The sequence below is a fragment of the Apiospora hydei genome (genome assembly GCF_038363865.1).
Source record: "Apiospora hydei strain CBS 114990 chromosome Unknown utg000009l_segment0_segment0, whole genome shotgun sequence".
NCBI classification, from domain to species: domain Eukaryota; kingdom Fungi; phylum Ascomycota; class Sordariomycetes; order Amphisphaeriales; family Apiosporaceae; genus Apiospora; species Apiospora hydei.
Window position 1 is genome coordinate 2,047,690 of NW_027117368.1, and position 20,099 is coordinate 2,067,788.

General features: G+C 52.3%; 7 protein-coding genes across 7 annotated transcripts; 5 read left to right on the forward strand and 2 right to left on the reverse strand.

The window, feature by feature from the left end:
• Positions 1-556: 556 nt before the first annotated feature.
• Positions 557-1,370, forward strand: PG997_012420 (ERP3 protein; the record flags this gene model as incomplete). Its single annotated transcript, XM_066816734.1, has 4 exons — positions 557-709; positions 777-965; positions 1,027-1,293; positions 1,347-1,370. The coding sequence occupies 4 exons, from the start codon at positions 557-559 to the stop codon at positions 1,368-1,370; spliced, it is 633 nt and encodes a 210-aa protein (XP_066662426.1).
• Positions 1,371-2,080: 710 nt separating this feature from the next.
• PG997_012421 (transcriptional regulator cwf13 protein) lies at positions 2,081-3,819 on the forward strand (the record flags this gene model as incomplete). The annotated part of the gene is given in 2 exon segments (XM_066816735.1): positions 2,081-3,091; positions 3,106-3,819. 2 exon segments carry the CDS (start codon positions 2,081-2,083, stop codon positions 3,817-3,819), a joined length of 1,725 nt encoding a protein of 574 aa, XP_066662427.1.
• Positions 3,820-5,905: 2,086 nt separating this feature from the next.
• Positions 5,906-7,483, forward strand: PG997_012422 (concanavalin A-like lectin/glucanase domain-containing protein; the record flags this gene model as incomplete). Its single annotated transcript, XM_066816736.1, has 3 exons — positions 5,906-6,494; positions 6,547-6,647; positions 6,689-7,483. The coding sequence occupies 3 exons, from the start codon at positions 5,906-5,908 to the stop codon at positions 7,481-7,483; spliced, it is 1,485 nt and encodes a 494-aa protein (XP_066662428.1).
• Positions 7,484-8,559: 1,076 nt separating this feature from the next.
• On the reverse strand, positions 8,560-9,295 carry PG997_012423 (Mitochondrial import inner membrane translocase subunit tim22; the record flags this gene model as incomplete). The annotated part of the gene is made up of 3 exons (XM_066816737.1): positions 8,560-8,922; positions 9,021-9,116; positions 9,218-9,295. The coding sequence occupies 3 exons, from the start codon at positions 9,293-9,295 to the stop codon at positions 8,560-8,562; spliced, it is 537 nt and encodes a 178-aa protein (XP_066662429.1).
• A 515-nt stretch (positions 9,296-9,810) lies between these two features.
• On the reverse strand, positions 9,811-10,712 carry PG997_012424 (transcription factor SEF1; the record flags this gene model as incomplete). The annotated part of the gene is made up of 3 exons (XM_066816738.1): positions 9,811-10,285; positions 10,311-10,541; positions 10,564-10,712. The coding sequence occupies 3 exons, from the start codon at positions 10,710-10,712 to the stop codon at positions 9,811-9,813; spliced, it is 855 nt and encodes a 284-aa protein (XP_066662430.1).
• Positions 10,713-12,092: 1,380 nt separating this feature from the next.
• Positions 12,093-12,930, forward strand: PG997_012425 (uncharacterized protein; the record flags this gene model as incomplete). The annotated part of the gene is made up of 2 exons (XM_066816739.1): positions 12,093-12,735; positions 12,800-12,930. 2 exons carry the CDS (start codon positions 12,093-12,095, stop codon positions 12,928-12,930), a joined length of 774 nt encoding a protein of 257 aa, XP_066662431.1.
• A 1,652-nt stretch (positions 12,931-14,582) lies between these two features.
• On the forward strand, positions 14,583-19,912 carry PG997_012426 (hatpase c domain-containing protein; the record flags this gene model as incomplete). Its single annotated transcript, XM_066816740.1, has 3 exons — positions 14,583-15,426; positions 15,504-17,602; positions 17,657-19,912. 3 exons carry the CDS (start codon positions 14,583-14,585, stop codon positions 19,910-19,912), a joined length of 5,199 nt encoding a protein of 1,732 aa, XP_066662432.1.
• Between the last annotated feature and the right edge of the window lie 187 nt (positions 19,913-20,099).

Here is a 20,099-nt window from a genome sequence, read left to right on the forward strand (position 1 = left end):
TGTGTATCCATCCAACAGTCCTCGGGCTCTTCAGCGTGTCGTAAAGAAAGGGGAGCCAGAGTGACAGTGACGACAGGGACGACAGGGACTTGCAACAACCCGGGGGAGAGCCACACCTGCCTGCCTGCATCCCCAAGCCCCCTGCTCCCTGTATTCGGGGCTGTGTGATTGGCCAGTGGGCGAAAGTCGAGGTGATTGTGGCTCAAAGGGGGAGCCGCCAAGCTTTCAAACCGTTCCCTAACGCAAACTCTCCGTCATTGAGCCTGCCTGACGCAGCTGGCTTTAACTCCAACTTTTAGCGCTTTCACCTGCAGTGAGTACCTAAGCTTAGGTACCTTCTACCTACCTAGCATCTCGACCTGCTCCCAAGGGATTTACGATTACCCGTGCCGAGCTGACAGCGAACTCCCATAGCGATAGCGTGGCCGCATCCAACACCTGCTGCAGGTACCCACTTATTGGTTCGATTCCTCGACCCTATTTGGGAATCGCGACAAGCTGGCCAGAAGTTGGGATTTGCTTCAAGACAATCACCAAACACGACAAAACAACCACCATGAGGGCCACACTTCTCTCTGTCGGGCTCATTGCCTGGCTCGTCTCGGTGGTCTCCGCAACCGCCCTCACGTACAAGCTCAATGCACACGAGAAGGCATGTTTTTATGCCCACGCTGAGAAGCCAAACCTAAAGATCGCTTTCTATTTTGCCGTGAGTTGGCCAATCTCCAGCACCGACCGGAGAACTCGAGGCTGGACCCTAACACTTTGAAATCCAGGTACAATCAGGTGGCTCGTTTGATCTCGACTACGAAGTGACTGGACCCGAGGAAAAGATTATTCTGAATGGCGAGAAGGAGCGTCAGGGCGACTTTGTCTTCACGGCACAGAAAGCCGGCGACTACAAGTTCTGCTTCAACAATGAAATGAGCACCTACTCAGACAAGGTCGTCGACTTCGAGATCGCTGTTAGTATTACCAAGATGGATGGCGCTACATATCTGCGGAACTGACCCCTATATCCGATAGGTTGAGGACGAGGTTCGAGCTCAGCTGCCGGCCAAGCAAGGCACTTCCCCCGAACAGACATCGGCACTCGAGGAGTCCATCTACAAGGTCTCTGGGCAACTGTCCACCATCACTCGAAACCAGAAGTACTTCCGCACCCGCGAGAACCGAAACTTCAGCACTGTCCGAAGCACCGAAGGGAGGATTGTCAACTTCAGCTTGATCCAGTGCTGCATGGTGGTCTGCATGGGCGCTTTGCAGGTTTTCGTCGTCAGGTTTTTCTTCCAGGTACGTATGATCTGGCCCAGACGCCCGTGTATTGCTGCTAACCCTAGTACCAGGGCGCCCGAAAAGGTTACGTATAGACATACACTCAACCACCGAAGGAGTTGGTATCGGTATTTATTGGCAGCAGCGGCGGCGTACAGAAAACGTGGAATTGGTTCAGGGCATGGCGCGCATGAATGTTTGTATTATAGGCCATTGGTCTGGCTGCAAGTCGCTGTTGCAAGTCATAATGATAACGCCTATTTCTATTGGCGGTTTCAATGCACCGAGATATGACAACTTTATACAAGTGCTTTGATGGCATGCTCCAAGAATTATGTGTTATCGCAGCCACACGGAGTTAACAATACTCCATGCGGTCGGTACATGGAAGAGTTACTTGCGATATCCGCGTAGTACGAAGTCCCTATCAACGGCCCACGGGCATTGCAGCACATCGTGCTTGGAACAGATGAAACGTATAACTTACCAATCTAACGTGTTAGATGGCACCAAACCAATCCCACAGATATATACCTACTTACATCCTAACGTAAGAAAGCCATCTACGGCGCTGAATGTTCATGTTGCTGAAGCTCCAGGTCTGGAGTGGACCCACCAACCAGCACTTAACTGGGTTTCCAGCGCGTTGTGGGGCACCAGCCACCCACTTAGCCACGCTTTACGTCTCCGACTGGTGGCCAGAAATTTAACGTGCCTGCTATTGCTTTACCTGAGGTCGACGTCAAGCACCATCACACATAACCTCAACAACGGAGTGCAGCCGCCGTCGCATCATACCTTCGCCATGGCATCAATCGCTTCCTCAATCGCACAGGCGCTGCCAAAGCCGAGGTATACCGGTGAGGATGAGGAAATCCCCATTCATGCCCAACAGCGTGGTCCAAGAATCGTCGGCGCAGGCCAAATCGACGAGTCGCAAATCGTGCTGCGACGAACCGGTCCTCCACCCTACGGACAGCGAGCAGGCTGGCGGCCACGCGGCCAGGAGGATTTTGGCGATGGAGGCGCGTTTCCTGAGATCCCAGTCGCCCAGTACCCGCTGGATATGGGCAAGAAGGGAGCGGCGACCAGCAACGCGCTTGCGATTCAAGTCGACTCTGACGGCAAAGTCAAGTACGACGCTATTGCACGACAAGGCCACGGCGAGAACAGAATCGTCCACGCGTCGTTCAAGGATCTTATACCTCTCCGCCAGAGGGCCGACGCCGGCGAGATTGATCTCGCCAAACCAAACGAAGAGCAGATTGCCGAGACCACCGAACGAACCAAAAATGCCCTGGCCGCCCTCGTGAGCGGCGCCATTGCTTCCCAAAAGCCCAAGAACGTCAATATCGGCCAACGAAAGGACCCGACCTTCGTCAAATACACAGCTGGGAACCAGATGGGAGACAGCTCCAGGAAACAGGACAAGATTATCAAAATCGTCGAAAAGCAACGTGACCCCATGTCGCCTCCCCGATTCAAACACAAGAAGATTCCTAGGGGGCCCCCTAGCCCTCCTCCGCCCATTATGCATTCACCACCGAGAAAGCTCACTGCTGAAGATCAAGAAATGTGGAAGATCCCTCCTCCGGTCAGCAACTGGAAGAACCCCAAAGGTTTTACAGTGCCGCTGGACAAACGTCTTGCTGCCGCTGGCCAGGGTCTGCAAGATACCGTGATCAATGACAAGTTTGCCTCATTCTCTGAGGCCCTCTTCATGGCAGACCGTCACGCGCGAGAGGAAGTCAAACAACGAGCCGTTATGCAACAGCGCCTCGCTGAAAAGGAGAAGGCTCAAAAGAGGAGAATCTTCGTATGCTTGCCCAGAAAGCAAGGGAGGAGCGACAAGGTGGTGCCGGGAGGCGGCGTGACTCCAGCGGTTCCCGTGATTCGCGGTCACGGTCTCGCAGTTACAGCCGTTCCGATTCTGGCTCTGACAGCGATGATTACGAAGTCCGCGAACGAGAAAAGGCGCGCCAAGAACGCCGACGTGAGGAAGAGCGCAAGCTCCGACAGTCTCGCATGGGTGCGGAGCGGAGAATACAAGTCATGGCGAAGGAGCAAAACCGAGATATCTCAGAGAAGATTGCACTTGGTCTTGCAAAGCCTACACAGCAAGCGGAAACAATGTACGATTCGCGTTTGTTCAACCAATCCAGTGGCTTTGATAGTGGGATCAACGAAGACAACCCATACGATAAGCCGCTTTTTGCAGCACAAGATGCCATTAGCAGCATCTACAGGCCGCGGCAGAACATGGAAGACTACGAAGACGAGGCAGCCGGCGACCAGGAAATGGCCAAGATCCAAAAGTCCAGTCGGTATGGTGATGTTTTAGGGAAGGGAACCTTTAAGGGCGCTGAAGACGTTGAGGCCCGGGAAGGCCCTGTGCAGTTTGAAAAGGATGCTGCTGACCCTTTCAATGTGGATAAATTCTTATCCGAGGTTGACCAGAGCTCTTCGTCAAAGAGAGGCTATGGATTACAGGACGAAGACTCAAGGCAACCAAAGCGAGCGAGAGTTGATGAAGACGATGATTAAATTGGACCTGGCACGGAACAGGAACAGTCTTTCCCCTGTACAATATACCGCGTTTCGCAGAACGCACACTCTATAGAGAACATCATACCCAGCTGCTAATGCGTAGCCTGATGGCGGTTTCATGGTGTTTTCAGGTCATTTGTGTTTCCAGCTTTTGAACAGCATCTAGCACTACGCGATCGAGCGTGATAAGAGAACCTAATAATACACATCTGCCGAAACCACTCCATTCCTGTTAAACATGCTAGTGAGACAATAGCCGACGCCGACAACTATCACAAATGATATGCCTAGACGGTAAGTGTCTTGTCCGGGCCAACAATTTCGTCCTCTGCCCTGGAGATGATCTCTACGTGCAAGACACTGTGCTTCATCAAGAATACCTAAAAACCCAGACATTTCGATATGTTGCCGCTGAGGCTGGTCATGATATTACTAGTAGTAGCACACAACACCAATCCCTGCGATTCTTAGTCAAGCAAACACCGCATCAGGCTGGACGCTATTTAGGGCGGATGATTGCCTCGTTGACGTGTGTTCATGGCGGGCTATCTTGTTCGTTTCGAACGGTGGCGTTGATCGTCACAGTGAAACGGATGTATTGGGTCTTACTGCCAAGATTAATGTCGATAGGGTACCGATCGGTTAGACCTGCGACGCGTTCCAGTCGCAGAATCATTGTTCCCCTAGATAACCTAATTCGTTCTGTATCTACGGGACTGCAATAGGTTTATAATTTCACTCTTGTCGCGGCGCTTCAATACATAGATGTCTACAGATAAATATTTTCGAGTGGTGATGGTGATGATGCAGCAGTGGTCTAGACCTCATTAGACTAGCATTGTGTCGAGACACGGGAACCGAACCGGTGCCTGTCAATCATGACCTTTTGTGGCCTTGTGGCTAGACTGCGGATTTTGCGAAATGCAAGTAGTTCAGGATCGCGAGCGGACACCAGGGGGTCGCACGAAGCAAACCCTTCCCTTGCATGAGGGGATCCTTCGCTGCTGTGATACATCCCTGTTCAAGAACGCCATTTTGTTTGGACAGCAACGCTCAAGAACCTCTGACCCTAACTGTTCCAGCCATGACTCTCGAGGTCGCCATTGAGCATAATGCTACAAGAACAGATGAGGTTTGCTGAGCTTTATCTGAACCAGACTCGGCACTGCCCACTAGTTCCTACTGGACGATTTTATAAGATCGCATCGCGAAAGCAATGACCGCATGAAAGACACGACGGGGCATGCTGTTTCTGACAGCGATACGGTGGAGTTGCTTTTCCTTGGTAAGATCCATGGTGTGGTTTGACATTTCCCGACTCCTCCAGAGAAGCTTATCCGCCCATGCCCTTGGAGAAAGATGTGGAGGGCGAGAAGAAGATATAGATGACCGTGTCGGTCGAACCACCCTCACCCATTAATAGATCTCTTCCTGCCTCGGTCGTCTGTTCTTCTCTCCCTGGATCGACGGGTTGCTTCCAGTTTTGTTTAACCTCTCCCTTACGAAACGACCTTCATAATGATAATCATTCCATGACTTAATTGTTCCCCATTCTTTCCAAGTCTATCGAGCGAGCTAGCTCGGACTCGCATACCTGCCAACCCGGCGTATCATCATCCTCTCGACAGCGATTAACCCGCGACTTTTTTGCCAGTTGTCTAAACTCACAACGCGTCAGCCTCTGGAAGGGTGTGCGTGTGCTCCAGTTTAACCGACTTTTTGGGTGACCACATCTCACCACGCGTGCACGTCAGTCTGCTTTGGGTAAACGATTGGATTGCTCTCGTATTGCCATTGGGGTAGACGGTGATCCCATTGGGCGAGCGGTTACTCTCGTATTCCTATTGTGTGCAGTACAGTGGCATAGCCGCATAGTACAGGGAAGCCATTGGACGGGCTGGAGGGGTGGGATAATAAGGTGCAAGTCAAGTTTCGGAAGGGCGGCCGGCGTGCCTGACACACACACACACACACACTTGTTGATGGTGTGTACGTACGTACATGTACGTAACGCACGTTGGTTGCACTAGCTCGCATCGAATAGTCTTTGGGATAACTGCCCCGGGGGGCCTTTTTGTATCCAATGTCCCGCAACGGCCAGAAAACTCGTCCACCTTCTCAACTACCAGATAGGAAAGAACTCGGTTACCAGCCTTTTGAATATTGGAAAGGACCGAAACGGATACTCCCAAAAGAAGCCCAGCCTATTGGAACAACAGTTATTCGGTTGCCTAACCACAGTGGATATACTTCGACTGCCCAGCAACACAAATCTGCAGGTACTGTTGTGCATACCCATAGTTACCCCATTGAGAAGGTTCGACCAGCTACTTCACTGCATCCCGCTCTTTCCAACCAGAATACAAATATGGGTTGGGAGCAACACAACGGTCAGGCCGGTCCTACCTCCTTTCAAGTCAGAGATGCCAACGGTCGTGTGGAATTCGTGAACGAACCACCCTCTTACGACAACCAAGAGCTGCCGCCCAGAACCAACAACATGAGTCGATACGTCGGTGTTCAGCCATGGTACAAGCGCAAACGCACTTGGATCATCAGCGCCGTTGTCCTTATAGTTGCCATCATCGTGGCAGTGGTTGCGGGCGTCCTAGTCTCCAAGGCCAATCGCTATCCGGACTATACGAAGCTCAACTATTCGCTGCAAGACACATGTAAGTCAACTAAGCCCTTGCGACTGATGCCTGCCGCTTACACTGCATACAGACTCTGGCGAGACCTTCTTTGACCAGTTCGACTATTTTACTGGGTTTGACCCAGCCCAAGGTTTCGTTCACTACGTTCCCAAGGAGCAGGCTCAGCAATTTGTAAGTGGTCTGCCCCACGCCCACGGTCTACGCAATGCTAGTGCAATTCGGCTAACCCCGCCAACCAGAATCTCACCCATGCAACCGCGCAGAGCGCCGTCATGAAGGTTGACACCTCTGTCGGGCCAGGTTCGAATCCGGATGCGTCAACAGGTCGCTTCTCTGTCCGCGTGTCGTCCAAGAAGCAGTACAACAGCGGACTGTTCATTTTCGACGTCAAGCACACACCATTTGGCTGCGGCACATGGCCGGCACTTTGGCTCGTAGACGAGAACGAATGGCCCAAGAGCGGCGAGATTGACATTATGGAGGCGGTCAACAAGGCCGACAAGGGCAACCAAATGACGCTGCACACTACCGATGGTTGCGACATGTCAGTCAAGCGGAAGATGACTGGTACGACTCTGCAGAATGACTGCTTCAACGAGACGAACTCCAATGCCGGGTGCGGTGTGCAGGGCAACGATGCCAGCTATGGCGCCACTTACAATGCTGCCGGCGGCGGCATCATGGCCATGGAATGGCGCAACGAGGGTATCCGCATGTGGCAGTTCGGCCGTTCTTCCATCCCGGCTGATATCACATCCAAGAAGCCAGACCCTAGCACTTGGGGCGTCGCGGCCGCCGACTTCCCTAACACGGGTTGTTCCATGGACACGCATTTCCGCAACCAAAGCATCATCGCTAACATCGATCTATGCGGCCAGCTCACCAATGCCGTGTATGCTGAAAGCGGCTGCCCGAGTAACTGTACCGACTTTGTGGCGAACAACCCGCAAGCTTTCAAGGACGCTTTCTGGGAGTTCGGCGCTTTTGATGTGTATAAGGCATCGTAGATGATGGACCCGAGTTCATGTCTAATCGAAGTTCTTTGTGGGGATATTTATACCAAAATAGGCGCTGTTGATGAAATACCTGTACGTGGATTGGGTGAAAAGATTTATGACATGTCCACCTTCCACAGGGAAGGGCGGTAGACTCGGTATTGTACTTGTTAGCGAGGCGTTAGATGGCAGGTGGTTATTGAATACTTATCAACTTAGTTTCAGCTAGATATACTGGCGCAGGCAGCCGTATACTTATAAGACGTCTCTTATTGCGGCGAAAAAGTGACGAAGTCATTCATGAACATGAAAGAACCTAAGATTATTGTGGTCATCTTGTTCTACATCTAAGCAGCTTCCCCGACCAACAATGTGCTGCCTCCTTCCAAACACAAACGATCGCAGTATCGGTTTCGTACCAGATACTTGGATCGGAATCCTCGTGGGAAATTCTTACCCCCTATGATGATGATCATTGTGATGGGCTGCGACCGATTGACAAAGCACTAAAGAGTCACCATACATACCTACCCCCTCAACTGCCATAAAGCAGGACCTCGTAGAGGTACATCTTCAAGTCGATCGGCTGGGCAGTGTAAAGTCTGGTATTCTAATTTATACCATCAAACCACAAGAGCAAACTGGCCGTCGGTAACACTGGACATCAAATGCACAGCACTTTATTTTTGGTGCCCTCCTGCTTTGTGGCACTCAAGGGGGTAGACGTACTGCTCCGTTTCAACGTTCTACCCTGCTTTCTGGGAATGCCCTCTTCAGGCACAGGATGAAGTCGACGAATCGAATACTCCGTCTAGATTTGACCGTTTAAGACACTGCCTTTCATGCTCTAAATAGTTTAAGCGGAGATGTATCTTGCAAATCGACCACCCTCTATAAACGCCTCGGTGCTATGCAGCCAACCACCCAACGCCATAATACAGATGAATCTATGCGATTCCCGAGACCGCCGCATCATGATATACAAGCCATCCCGGCATTAACGACATTATCGGTACCAGCGTCATGTGGGCATGCCAAGCCTTACCCCCTTTGTGCGCAACCTACAAACTTCCTCTCAAGCTTTTTCTTTATTCCTCGCCAGGACTGCGCATGTATGCATCAATCGCCAGACTGAAGGCCGCGAAGGCCGCGCAACCGCCGCCCACAGCCATGGGCCCGCCGCTGCGCGCGAGGATGCCACCCGTGAGGCAGCCGGCCGCAACGCCGTTGGCCAGGTCGTTCTTGGCGCGGAAGCCCTCGATGCCGCACTCGATGCCGCTGAACATGGCACCCACCTTGCCGAAGTTCTTGGCCATGCCCCATGAGCGCGTTCCCATGTCCTTGAAGCCGATGGAGAGTTGGCGCCGCCACGGCATCTGTCCGATCGGTTGGCCCATTGGACCGGTGGGGCCCGGCGCGCCGGCTGTGTGATAGGGTGTATCGTAGGACATCTAGACATGGTGAAAAAGGTTGGTGGTTAGCTCGCTGGCTGGCTGCGCTTTCGCTGCCGCAGGCGGGCGCAAGGGGGCGAGATGGGAGAGGGACGTACAGATGCCATGAACATTCCAAAGAGACCGCCCATGCCGAAACCCATGACGCCGGATATCGCAGACTTGCCGAAACATGATTCCATGAAGTTGCTCATCTGTCACCTCAGGTTAGTACTGCTGCTGCTATGGCGACTTTCTGTCTGGGCGCATGGGGCCTCTGGGTGCTGCCAGAGGATACAGAGTAGGATAAACTAACCGCCTTGACGTTGGGATCCATCTGGCTGTTGTAAGCCGGCGCCCTGGGCGCATCGCCAGAATTCGGTAGACCGTTCATGTCGTTGGCTTTGCGACGGATTGTAGGACAGGCAAAGGTGAAAAAGAGCGACAGCTTCCTTCCCAACTTGACTTATTACCACACTTCGAGGTTAGCAGGGAAGACCTACGCTACTGTACTTACTGCGTGGGGTGCTTATCGCGAAAGCCTTAATTGAACCAAAGGCAAGTAAATAATTCTGCCACAAGATACCGCATTCCCCAAAGCAGATGGATGTCAGACGAAGCCGCAACAAACAACCTGAATTTGCCACTCCAACGCCAGCTCTACTTGCAACAGTCGATGACCATTCAACGAGCACCGGTGCCAGGCCCTACCTCCCATTAGCTGTGAGCGTCTTGATAACTAGGTGCATCTGTATTGTTACATTTAACCTGACAATTCAAACATGACGATACAAAGAGACTTGATCATTAAGAGCTATCAGCTACAATTTCATCTTCAGTTTGACATATTACCATGCCTCCCTTCTTAGTGATGTTGATTTTTATTTTCGAGGTAACCTTGGAAATCTCTCAATCTACCCAGCGCCCCTTGTTATCTACCAACCAAGCTTCAAAGCTCTGCATCTCTGGATAAACTCCCCGGCAAGACTCGATATCGCCCCCGTAACCTTCTGCCTTGAACCACTTGAACATATCGCCCACAGTGTCCTTCAGCACCATTTTGACAGCCGATGCAATAGGGCAAGGGGACATGGGCATAGATGTTCCCATAACCTTCTTGAATATTACATCTGCCTCAGGTTGCGTCAGTTCGTCGCCTACGAGCGTCACTGCTCTGTTGCGATGCTTCTCGGGGTTCAGGAAGCTCTGCGCCGCGAACCAGCCGATATCCTGAGTGGCCACAAACTGCAGCTTCTTCTGCCCAAGCTGCTCCCACATCCGTGCGAACCCCTTGCCGTGGATGTCGCCGGAGAGATTCTCGAAGAACGTCACAGGCCGCAAGATCGTGTAGGTCATGCCCTGGGCGCTCTTTTCCCGTCCTGCGCTGGAGGTGCTTCTCGACTTTGTACTTGGCCGTGAAGTTCTTGACGTTCGTTGGGTTCGTCTCGGAGCGCTCCGGGCCCCCTCGGTCGCCTGACGAGTAGACGAAATGTTTAGCCCCGTGGAGGATAGCTGCATCGATCAACGCCTTGCCTTGCGATTCCTCCGCGTCGGAGTTGACCTGCACGCTGTAGACGCCCCACACCGGGCCGGCCGCTTCGAAGATGGCGTCTGGGTTAGTGAGGTCGCCCCGAGAGGACCTTCACATTTGGCAAAGCGGACAGCTTCTGGGCCCTGGAGCTTTGGATATCGCGTGTGACTGCGACAATGTCGAACCGAGAAGCTCGTGGAGAGGCGAGGAGATGATCAATGAGTGCTCCGCCTTGTTTGCCGGTCGCCCCCGTTACGAGAATAGTCTGCGTTGACGACATGGTGAGGTTTTGGAATATTGCTTGTGTCCTTAAGCTGAACAAATATAAGATATAGGCAACTATTTCAATGAGCGAAGTCAGGATGAGATACCTATACCTGAAGACGCGGAGAGCACGCTTTTATCTCTGAGAGTTCTCTCTCGCACTCGCAAATTCCACGATGGAATAAGATACTAATATAGACAGCTTTGACCATATTGGCCTAGCAATACACTTTGCAACTAAAATCGATGCCCGCGAGCCCCGAGCGCTGTTTCTGCATACCAAGCTACAGTCACTAACAAGCAGGGCACTAATCAACCTACATTCTAGCACCAGGAGTCGACTGGCGTCGAATACCTAGCGCCGTGACCCCCATTGCGGGTGCGAGCCGGCTACATAGTTGCCCCGTCCAGAAGCCGGCCAGATAGTCTTGCCGCTTCCCACAAGATCGTGCACCATCTTAACCACTTGGAATCCTGCAGACCCTGATTCTCAAGATGACCCATAGTTGGAAGACACATTGGCTATGCGCTTCATCACCGACTTAGTACTCCGTAATCCTTTGGCTTTTTCCAGCGACGAGCAAGGTATATCTGCGAAACCTAACAACACTCTTATCTTGTTGTCGTAGATGGACTTGCTTCCTATGCTTCTGCTCCCCCATGCCTATACAGGAGACTCTCGGTCATCAGCTGTTAGATGAGATACACTTGGCAGCTTGTCGAGAAATACAGTACATGGCTTATCTGCAAAGCGCCTTATCCAGTGGCTTCATGGTCAATCGATTAGTGTCAAGTTCACTCCGAGGTCGAGACTCCACTTGATAAGACCACTCTCGAGTGCCACACGCTACGATATAGTCAGCGATAAGCCGCTCGGCTTCCAACAATTGGGGATATGGTCTAGGGGTATGATACTTCCTTCGCATCGGTCTGTGGAAAAACAGCCGAAGTTGGCATGGAAGGGGTCCCGGGTTCAATTCCCGGTGTCTCCACTCTTTTTACCGTGCCTTGTGTATCTCTAAGGGATACTACCTGGATTATATAGAGCATGACAGTTTCTTTTTTTTCTTTGTTGTGCGAAGTATAGTATTTATTATACTCATATGAAGGTATAAACACGCTTGCGCGCACGCCCTGTTTGGTCCGCTAGTATGCTCTAAGTGGCTGCCCCACAGCGTCAATCGGCGTTGAACGCTAGCAGTCAACAAGTCCTCCAATGATCTAATAAAGTCCTACCTACCATCATCTTTCAATCCAGACCACTACATGCAATCGCCAGCAACCTCATGCGATCGTTTTGAGCAACCCACGACCTAGGGACCCGAAACCATCTATTATCTTCAACCCGCAGATTCGAGGCGCCTACCAGCAACGAACATAGACAAGAACCGCGGCAATGGATCTCGTTTCGAGCATCCGAAAATCGGGATCTCGCGGGGGTGTCAACTTCAGCTGGGACGAGGTCGCAAACTCCAACCATCGCGAAAACTACCTAGGACACAGTCTGAAAGCTCCAGTTGGCCGATGGCAAAAAGGAAGAGACTTGAATTGGTATGCGAAGAGTGACGCGACCGGAGCCCCCACGGACGAGACAGAAGAGGATAGGACAGAGCGCGAACGCCGCGAGGAGATCAAGAGAGTCAAGGAAGCAGAAGAAGATGCTATCGCGAAGGCTCTTGGCCTGCCGCCACCCGTGCGCAACCAATCTGGCGCCAACTCTGTCGAGGTGAGCAAGCCTCGCCTGGGACCCGAGGAGGAGAAAGCAGCGACGCCAGCGGACGACGCCGCGGAGCCCCGGTCGTCGCATAGAAGGCACAGGGACCCAGAGACGCATCACCGGAGGAGACACAGAAGCCGCAGCCGAAGCCGGGAAAGAGAACATGACCGACGACGCCACAGGTCGCCGAGGGAGCGAGGAGGGCGTCCATCCGATGAACGTGATAGGCATGGCGACGGTGGGCACAGGAGAACGGCTGATCGGGACGCTGATCGCGAGCGGGAGGCTCGCCGTTCAAGGGGCAAGAGATACGAAGAGAAACGTGAGGGGGCGCACGACGACGACCGCTCCGGCCATAGACGTGGACGAGATCATGGACGTGATAGGTCGTCTAGTCCCAGGAACACCTCGAGGCATGGCGAAGCAAGGAGGAGGCCCAGGTCTCGAAGCCCGCGGCAGAGTCGAAGGAGTAGAAGTCCTGCTCACCATGAGCGATGAGCCGAACGTGTACGCCTAATTATTATCAACTGCGAGGGATCGATATATATGAAATCACATCTTTTCCGCCTTGCGCTCCTCACATAACAATGCCCATGGCTGCGGATATATTCAATCCTGCCGGTACAACCACTGCCCTTAAGCTGTAAGATGTCGGTCTTTTGAAAGACTCAACGATTTTTTTTATTTTATTTTTTGCTTTGGTCATTTTCTGGATGGACTACGTGATATCAGGCATGTCGGGAACTAGATTCAACGACGATGCTGTAAAAGTCGGACATGTAACATCGAAAATTTCCTCCGTGTACATGGCTATGTGGCTTTTATTTAAACCCTCGAACACAGGTCATAGTATTCAATTAGCAGACCAGAGAATCAGAGTTTGCCAACGTACAAGTCAAAGGGGAACACGAATCCCGGTGCTCGGATATCGACATGTTTTATTTGGGTTGAGCAGCGAGACCTCTCTCTGGGATATGGGAGTAGCCATGGCCCACGGCTGTAACCATACCACAGACACATCCTTCGTATACAAGAGGGAGGAGCACAGGGTTCATCAGACAATCACTACACCCCTCAATTTGGGAAAAGAGACTAGAGGGTCTGCCTGTCCCTGAACCTAAGACCATATTGTCCAAACCTCAGTGCTGCGCAATGTTATTCATTCAGACAAGGCGTCGAGGCATGTTACCTTGGTGGATTTCATCATTCAGATGCCGTTGCTCAACCCAAACCGAACCCTTTCTGGGTTGCCACTTCAATAGTTGACAAGAAACTTTTGGAAAAGAGTTTTCGTTCTTCTTAAAGACCCACAAAGTACACGTAGGTGTGATAAACAACATTGAATCTATGTTCATGTACAGCATCAAGCATTAACTTCGGTTGACAACTCGTTGGTTGTCGACAGACCAATAACATGTCAGAAGTGACCTCAGCTGCATGTCCCTCAGATCCGGAGTTAGTGGGGTTTAGGGGTTGAGGGGCTGTCTGAGGTCTCAGTGGCACTCACTGCCTTAGCCTCCTGGGCTGGAACTCAAGCCCCTGTGCCTGCTGAGGACCCGGGCGGGACCCTGTAAGCTGGGGTGACTCGAGAAGCCAATTGGTTGCGCTGTGTGTGTCAACATCAGCAGTGCCTGCCTGCAGGAGGCAAAGTTTGGCCGATGATGCATCCATCATCAGGTACATCTGCAACGGTTCGCACGCCTGGGGCCCTCCTGGCATGGTGGCTTTGTTGACCAAAAATACCGTCTTGTTTCCCTGAGGAAATCTCTTGTTCTTGTAGACTAGATCCTGCACGCAAGCCTTAGGGACATGGGAGGACACCTTAGCTCTGAGCAGCACATTGTTCTTTTACACCACTACAGTCTGGTCTGCGCCAGTACTTAACGAGCCGGTTGTCAGCTAGCACCGTCGTCTGCCCGCCTGTCTTACACCTACTTCGCTTCCGTCTTCCGTGTGTCTCAGCCTTTCGTCTACCAAAACTTCTTGCTATTTATTCATCCTGCCATGATACGATCGCAGGCCTTATTTCTGTAGAGCACGACCTGCTCACCTTCAACGACATCAGGTCAACAACCGATCCGAGCCGAATCCCCACACCGACTTCCCCAACATCGCCACACCATTAATCGCAAACACCCCAGAGTCGCGATCGGTCTTCGGCAGGATACGATGGATTATGGAAGGCTGCGGGCAGCTGCCCTTAACCATGGCGAGGACGAAGAGGCCGTCACAGTCGACACCCGTGCCTTGATTGACAAGGTCCTCGCCCGCTACTCGGGAGAATGGACAACACTACGAGAACTCGTCCAGAACGCTGCCGATGCACAGGCAACAACCGTCAAGGTCAAGTGGGAGACCCTTCCCTCCACCTCTGTGCCTTTGCCCTCCACGCCAGACCGATCCGAGCTGCTGAAACACATAATACAACACCATACACTGCGCCGCTTGGTCGTCTCCAACGATGGGCAACCCTTCACCAAGACGGACTGGGGAAGGTTGAAGAGGATCGCAGAAGGCAACCCGGACGAGACCAAGATCGGTGCTTTCGGCGTTGGCTTCTACAGTGTCTTTGCTGATTGCGAGGACCCCTTCGTCAGTTCGGGAAGCGAGGCCATGGCGTTCTACTGGAAAGGGAATGCGCTTTTCACAAGGAAGCTTTTATTATCCGACGAGCAGAAGAGCAATGATACAGCGTTTGTACTGGATTATAGAAACACCACCACTCCTCTTCCGAACTTGCTATCCGTCAGTCAGTTCTTGGCCACCAGTTTGACCTTCGTTGCACTGCAAAAGATCGAGTTCTGGATTGATGATTACGAAATTCTGTCACTTCGCAAGGTGACCAGCCCCAGTGCCTCGGTGGCTCTTTCGCGAGATGTTGATCCTACGACAAAAGACCGCCTGATGAAGATCAACCAGGTCGATCGTTCCAGCGCTCAGATCGACGCATCGTATATGAGCGCGATAGGCTGGAAGCCGCAAGTAGCAGCGGCGAAGACGAACGAGGCTTATGGTATGAGTAGCTCGGAGATGCCGTCGCTCAGGAGTTTCTTCTCCAGATTGACCTCGAATACAACTATTTCGTCAAAGGCCTCAAAGGCTGCCAAGGAGGAGAAGGCGATCCAAGAGGCTATTGCAGAAGACATCACAGCCATCTCGACCTCTACCATCTTTTGAAGGTGACCACAGCTGCTATCAAGACGTCTGTAACGTCCGGCTTCTCGGCAGAGCTCGAGCGTGCTACCAAAAAGCCTCCGCCTAAAGTTGCCAAGCTTGCCATTCTGACGTCTTCGTACGATGAAACGGCAGCATCGGAAAGTACGAAAGACTCGGGGGCCATTTCCAAGGCCGCTGATGTATTTGCCTCGGTACTACCAAGCAAGAAGCCCGGCGGTCGTATCTTCATTGGGTTTCCAACGACTCAGACAACTGGTGCCGGCATGCACATTTCTGCTCCCTCTGTGATACCGACTGTTGAACGTGAAGCCATCGATCTCAATGCGCGCTGGGTTCGGAGCTGGAACATTGAAATGCTACGCGCTGCAGGTATCATGACGCGACTAGCTTTTGCTCATGAAATGGAAGAGCTTGAACGGAAATTGCAGCGCTTGGTGGAAACACCAGGGGGCAAAATCGGACCCAAAGAAGTTGCTCGGTGCATGCCGGAAGCTTTGCACATTCTGAACTCGTTCACATTTGGTGACTCAACCCCGAGCGGGCAAGTCTCGCAAATCATCGAAGAGGCTTTCTGGACCTGTTATAGGAAGCCTTACATCGAGATCTACAGTACTCGAGGTGTACGCCCGACGACACAAGTCCGCATTGGCTCAGAAGAGCTCAGCAAGTTTGTCGGGGGTATTCCGGTAGTCCCGTCTGAGCTGAAAGACCTCGGGTTTGTCAAGAAAGTAACAGACTTTGATTTGCTATCTCGTATCACAGTCGACGATGTGCGGCGAGAGCTATCCGAGTATCCCATGAACAGAGATCAACTCATTGCTTTTATACACTGGGCCTGCAAGACAGCCGTCCAAGGCGAGCTGGACCCAGCCGACAAAGACCGTCTGTTTGACGCCGCCATCGCGACTGTGAGCCAGGATGGCAGTGAGCAAGGGGGTATCATCACATTGGGCACGATCCGGAACTATCTCAGCCCAAATAAAATACCAGCTGGGTTACCAATCCCCCCAACGACGATCCCATTTGAGTTCACCAGCAAATGCAATTCCAACGAATTGCAAGCGCTAGGTTGGGAGTCCCTCGAGATCGTCCCTTGGCTCCGTTTCCTTCTCGAGAGTGGATCTAGCCGGCCAGATAATCTAAACCTCACCAAGTCAGCGCCATTCGCAGTACACATCCTGACAGTCTTGTCTAAGAGTTGGGAGAATCTAAGTCAAAGCTCCAGGGGCACTGTGGTTTCCCTACTCCAAGCCCACACGGTTATGCCAACCAAGGTTGGTATGAAAAAGCCTACCGACTCCTATTTCCCATCCGTCAAGCTTTTCGATGACTTGGCCACCATCCAGGGCTGCCACGGACTAAAAGACAAATTCCTGAATGCCCTTGGTGTGCGAAAGACGGTCGACCTCGATACCATCTTCAAGCGCCTCTTAGACCCGTCTATCGATGAAGGCTCCGGGCAACCGAAATGGAGCCACGTCGAACTGATCAAGTACCTTGCCTCTGTACAGGCAGACATCCCTAATAATGATCTGAAGAAGCTGAGGGAATCCCGAATCTGCCCTGCTGAAGCGGGCCCCTCTGGACTAGAGTCGGGCAAGGGAACCACACAGCTTTACAAAGTTTCTGAACTCTTCGAGCCCAAGGCAGCTCTTCGATCTCTCAATGTGAGGGTTCTTCAATGGCCTGGGTCCAATGCTGGCTACCGCCCGGGCTCTGTGGAGGGAAGGTTCCTGACAGCCCTTGGATTGCGGCCGTATCCCTCCGTGCCGGAACTTGTGGAGATGATGTCGTCGTCCGACCAGACCCTCCGTGAAAATTCTATGGATTACTACATCACGTCTCATGTCAGCAATGGTTATCACACCTTCGACATCTCATCCACCCCTAGGGCGTTTCTTCCTTTGGAGGGCAGACCCGAGCTGGTATCTCCAAGAGGCTGCTACACGAATACAGCAGCTTCCATCTTGGGGTTCAGCATCCTGAAGAAGGAGTTGCACGTTCATGCAAATGTGAGTTGTCGATTTCTGAGTTGGGTTCCGAATAGTCGTGCTAACCATTGACAGAAATTTGGTGTCGCCACAAACCCTCCCATCATGGAATGCGTTAACCGCCTGATCAGCAACCCACCACTGAGTCAGAAAGCCGCCGTTCCTTTCTTTGAATACTTTGCATCCCGTCAAATGGACCTTCCAGGGCCACCTGTAGCCAAACTCAGAGACGCCGCAATCGTCCCCGTAGTCCGCAAGAGGCCATCTTCAGAGAAACCCATCAGTGCTGTTTCTCACATCAGTCCCAGCAACTGCTTTTTGGGCACCTCAGCCACATACGGCGATATCTTTGATTTCGTTGACTTCGGCCAGCAGGCAAACATGTTCCTGTTCAGCTGTGGGGCAAAGAACGAACCAACAAAGCTTGAGATCGCCCAGCTGGCGGCAACGGAGCCAGCTCGTCTGCTCAGTGTTTTCCAAAGCTCGGAGAAATACCTTAATCTCCTCAGGTCTCTGGCGGAGGATTATCCCGTGCTGAAAAGAGACAAAGACCTATGGAGGAAGATGAAGTCATCTCGATTCTTGTTGGCCTCCAAGGAAATAAGCACACCGAAGGAGAAATTGATCGAGGTTGATGAGGATGAAGCTCCCATCAAGCAATATCAGCTTGCGGCTCCCAGCGATATCGTCATCTTGGATGATTACATTGGCTACCGCCTGTTCAAAGACCGCCTTATTTGCGCCCCAGAAGAGGATTCGTTGGAGGCCTTCTACACAGCCCTGGGCTCCCAACCTTTGGGCAGTCTTGTGTCTGAAGATCTCAAGGTCGGAGCAACCAATGAAAAGCAAGAAGGTGCCGTGTGGCTTCGGAAGCACGTTCTTGAACGATCCAAGATCTTTATACACGAGTATTCGAAGTACACCCGTGACCCGATCAAGCATGATGCCAAATGGTTGGAGAAGAATCTCAATGTGGAGGTTGTCCGCTCGGTAGCTCTCCGGCGAACGCTCCGGGGCACTGGTCAAACCCACACAGAGGACCGGTCTGCTGCGAGCGCTAGGACAGCCAATGGATGGGTTCTATATGTTGCCTCCAAGTCATCCCGCCCAGACATGTATCAAGTTGGTCAAGCTATATGCCAACTTATCTTGAACAGGCCATCTCAACAAGCATACACCTTCTTTGAACCATTCCTCAAGCTGGATCTTCTGGACCTCCGATCCCGTGGTTATAACGTGGACCGTATCTTGCGAGCCAAGGCGGCCGAAGCGAGAATAGCCGAGGAAGAGAGGCGGAAAGCCCTGGAGGCCGAAGAAGCAGCTATCCGAGAGCGTGAGCAACAGTTTCAGCAACAAACCCAGGCAGCAACGGCCACAGCAGCAGCTCGAGAAAGAAACAGGACGCCGCCTCCGCGAATGCCTGGTTCCTTTGAATCGCCAGATTCACCTCCTGAAGCTGCTGTTACGCAAAACAGGAAAAGCAGGGGTCTCTTTTCTAACCTGTCAAAACGGTTTGGGTTTGATGACTCCGGTGATAAGGACGAACATCTTCAGAGCTTCCTGGACCCGCCCCAAGCACCCGAGTCGTCTAAGACGCCCGTACAAGGCCCCAAACCTAATAAGAGCCATGGCGATAACGGGAAGGTGACCAACCCTGCCGTCATTCAACAGAATCTCCTCAACGCTGTTAAGGCCACCAGAGGTCACAACTCGTCCAGCCTCTTTGCGCCTCCCAGCACAACGGAGGTCAAGGAACAAGCTACGTACTGTGACAGTACCCCGTTGCAGAATCTGGACTTCGCTGCCGAGGCTTCTAACTCTATGCGCGTGTTTGTCTCCAAAGGGCTGTCTGTGGATCTCGGCCAGTTTCTTTCTGCCAACCACAGCCACATCAACGCATTTGCCTATCTGCTCCGCGAGGTAGGCGGGGTATATTCCATCCCGGCCACGGCGCTCCACATCTTCTACGACGAGTCCGGCGGCACCATCGCCTTCAACTCGTCGGGCAGCATTTTCTGCAACCTGCGCTTCTTCGTCCAGCTGCACGCGGCGGACTACGGCAACCCCCAACAGAAAGCCGAGGCCGGCGTCTGGTGGTGGGTCGTTATCGCACACGAGTTGGCACACAACATCATCCAGCTGCACAATGCCGACCACAGCTACTATACCGAGAGCTTCATCCAGCAGTATTTCCCCAAGATGATGGTGAAAGCGAGCGAGCTTATGGGGAGCGCGGGAAGTCGTGCTTCGTTGTCAGGGCCTCCGGCGGCGGCTTCTTCTGCCGGTGGCCAAGGTCAGGTCGGCGCTCCGCCTCCCTACGCGGAGCATTAAACGGCATTTTGTATTATTTCTCACATAGACAGAGTCCGATACACCGCATAGAGATAAAGACACTGTAGAATACTCCTTTCTCGAGCGCATTGGGATAAGGCGTCTGGTGTCTCGTATTTAAGAGTTACATTGTATTGTACAGCGTTGAATTGATTTATTGTGCCCATATATTTGCAATATAGCATCC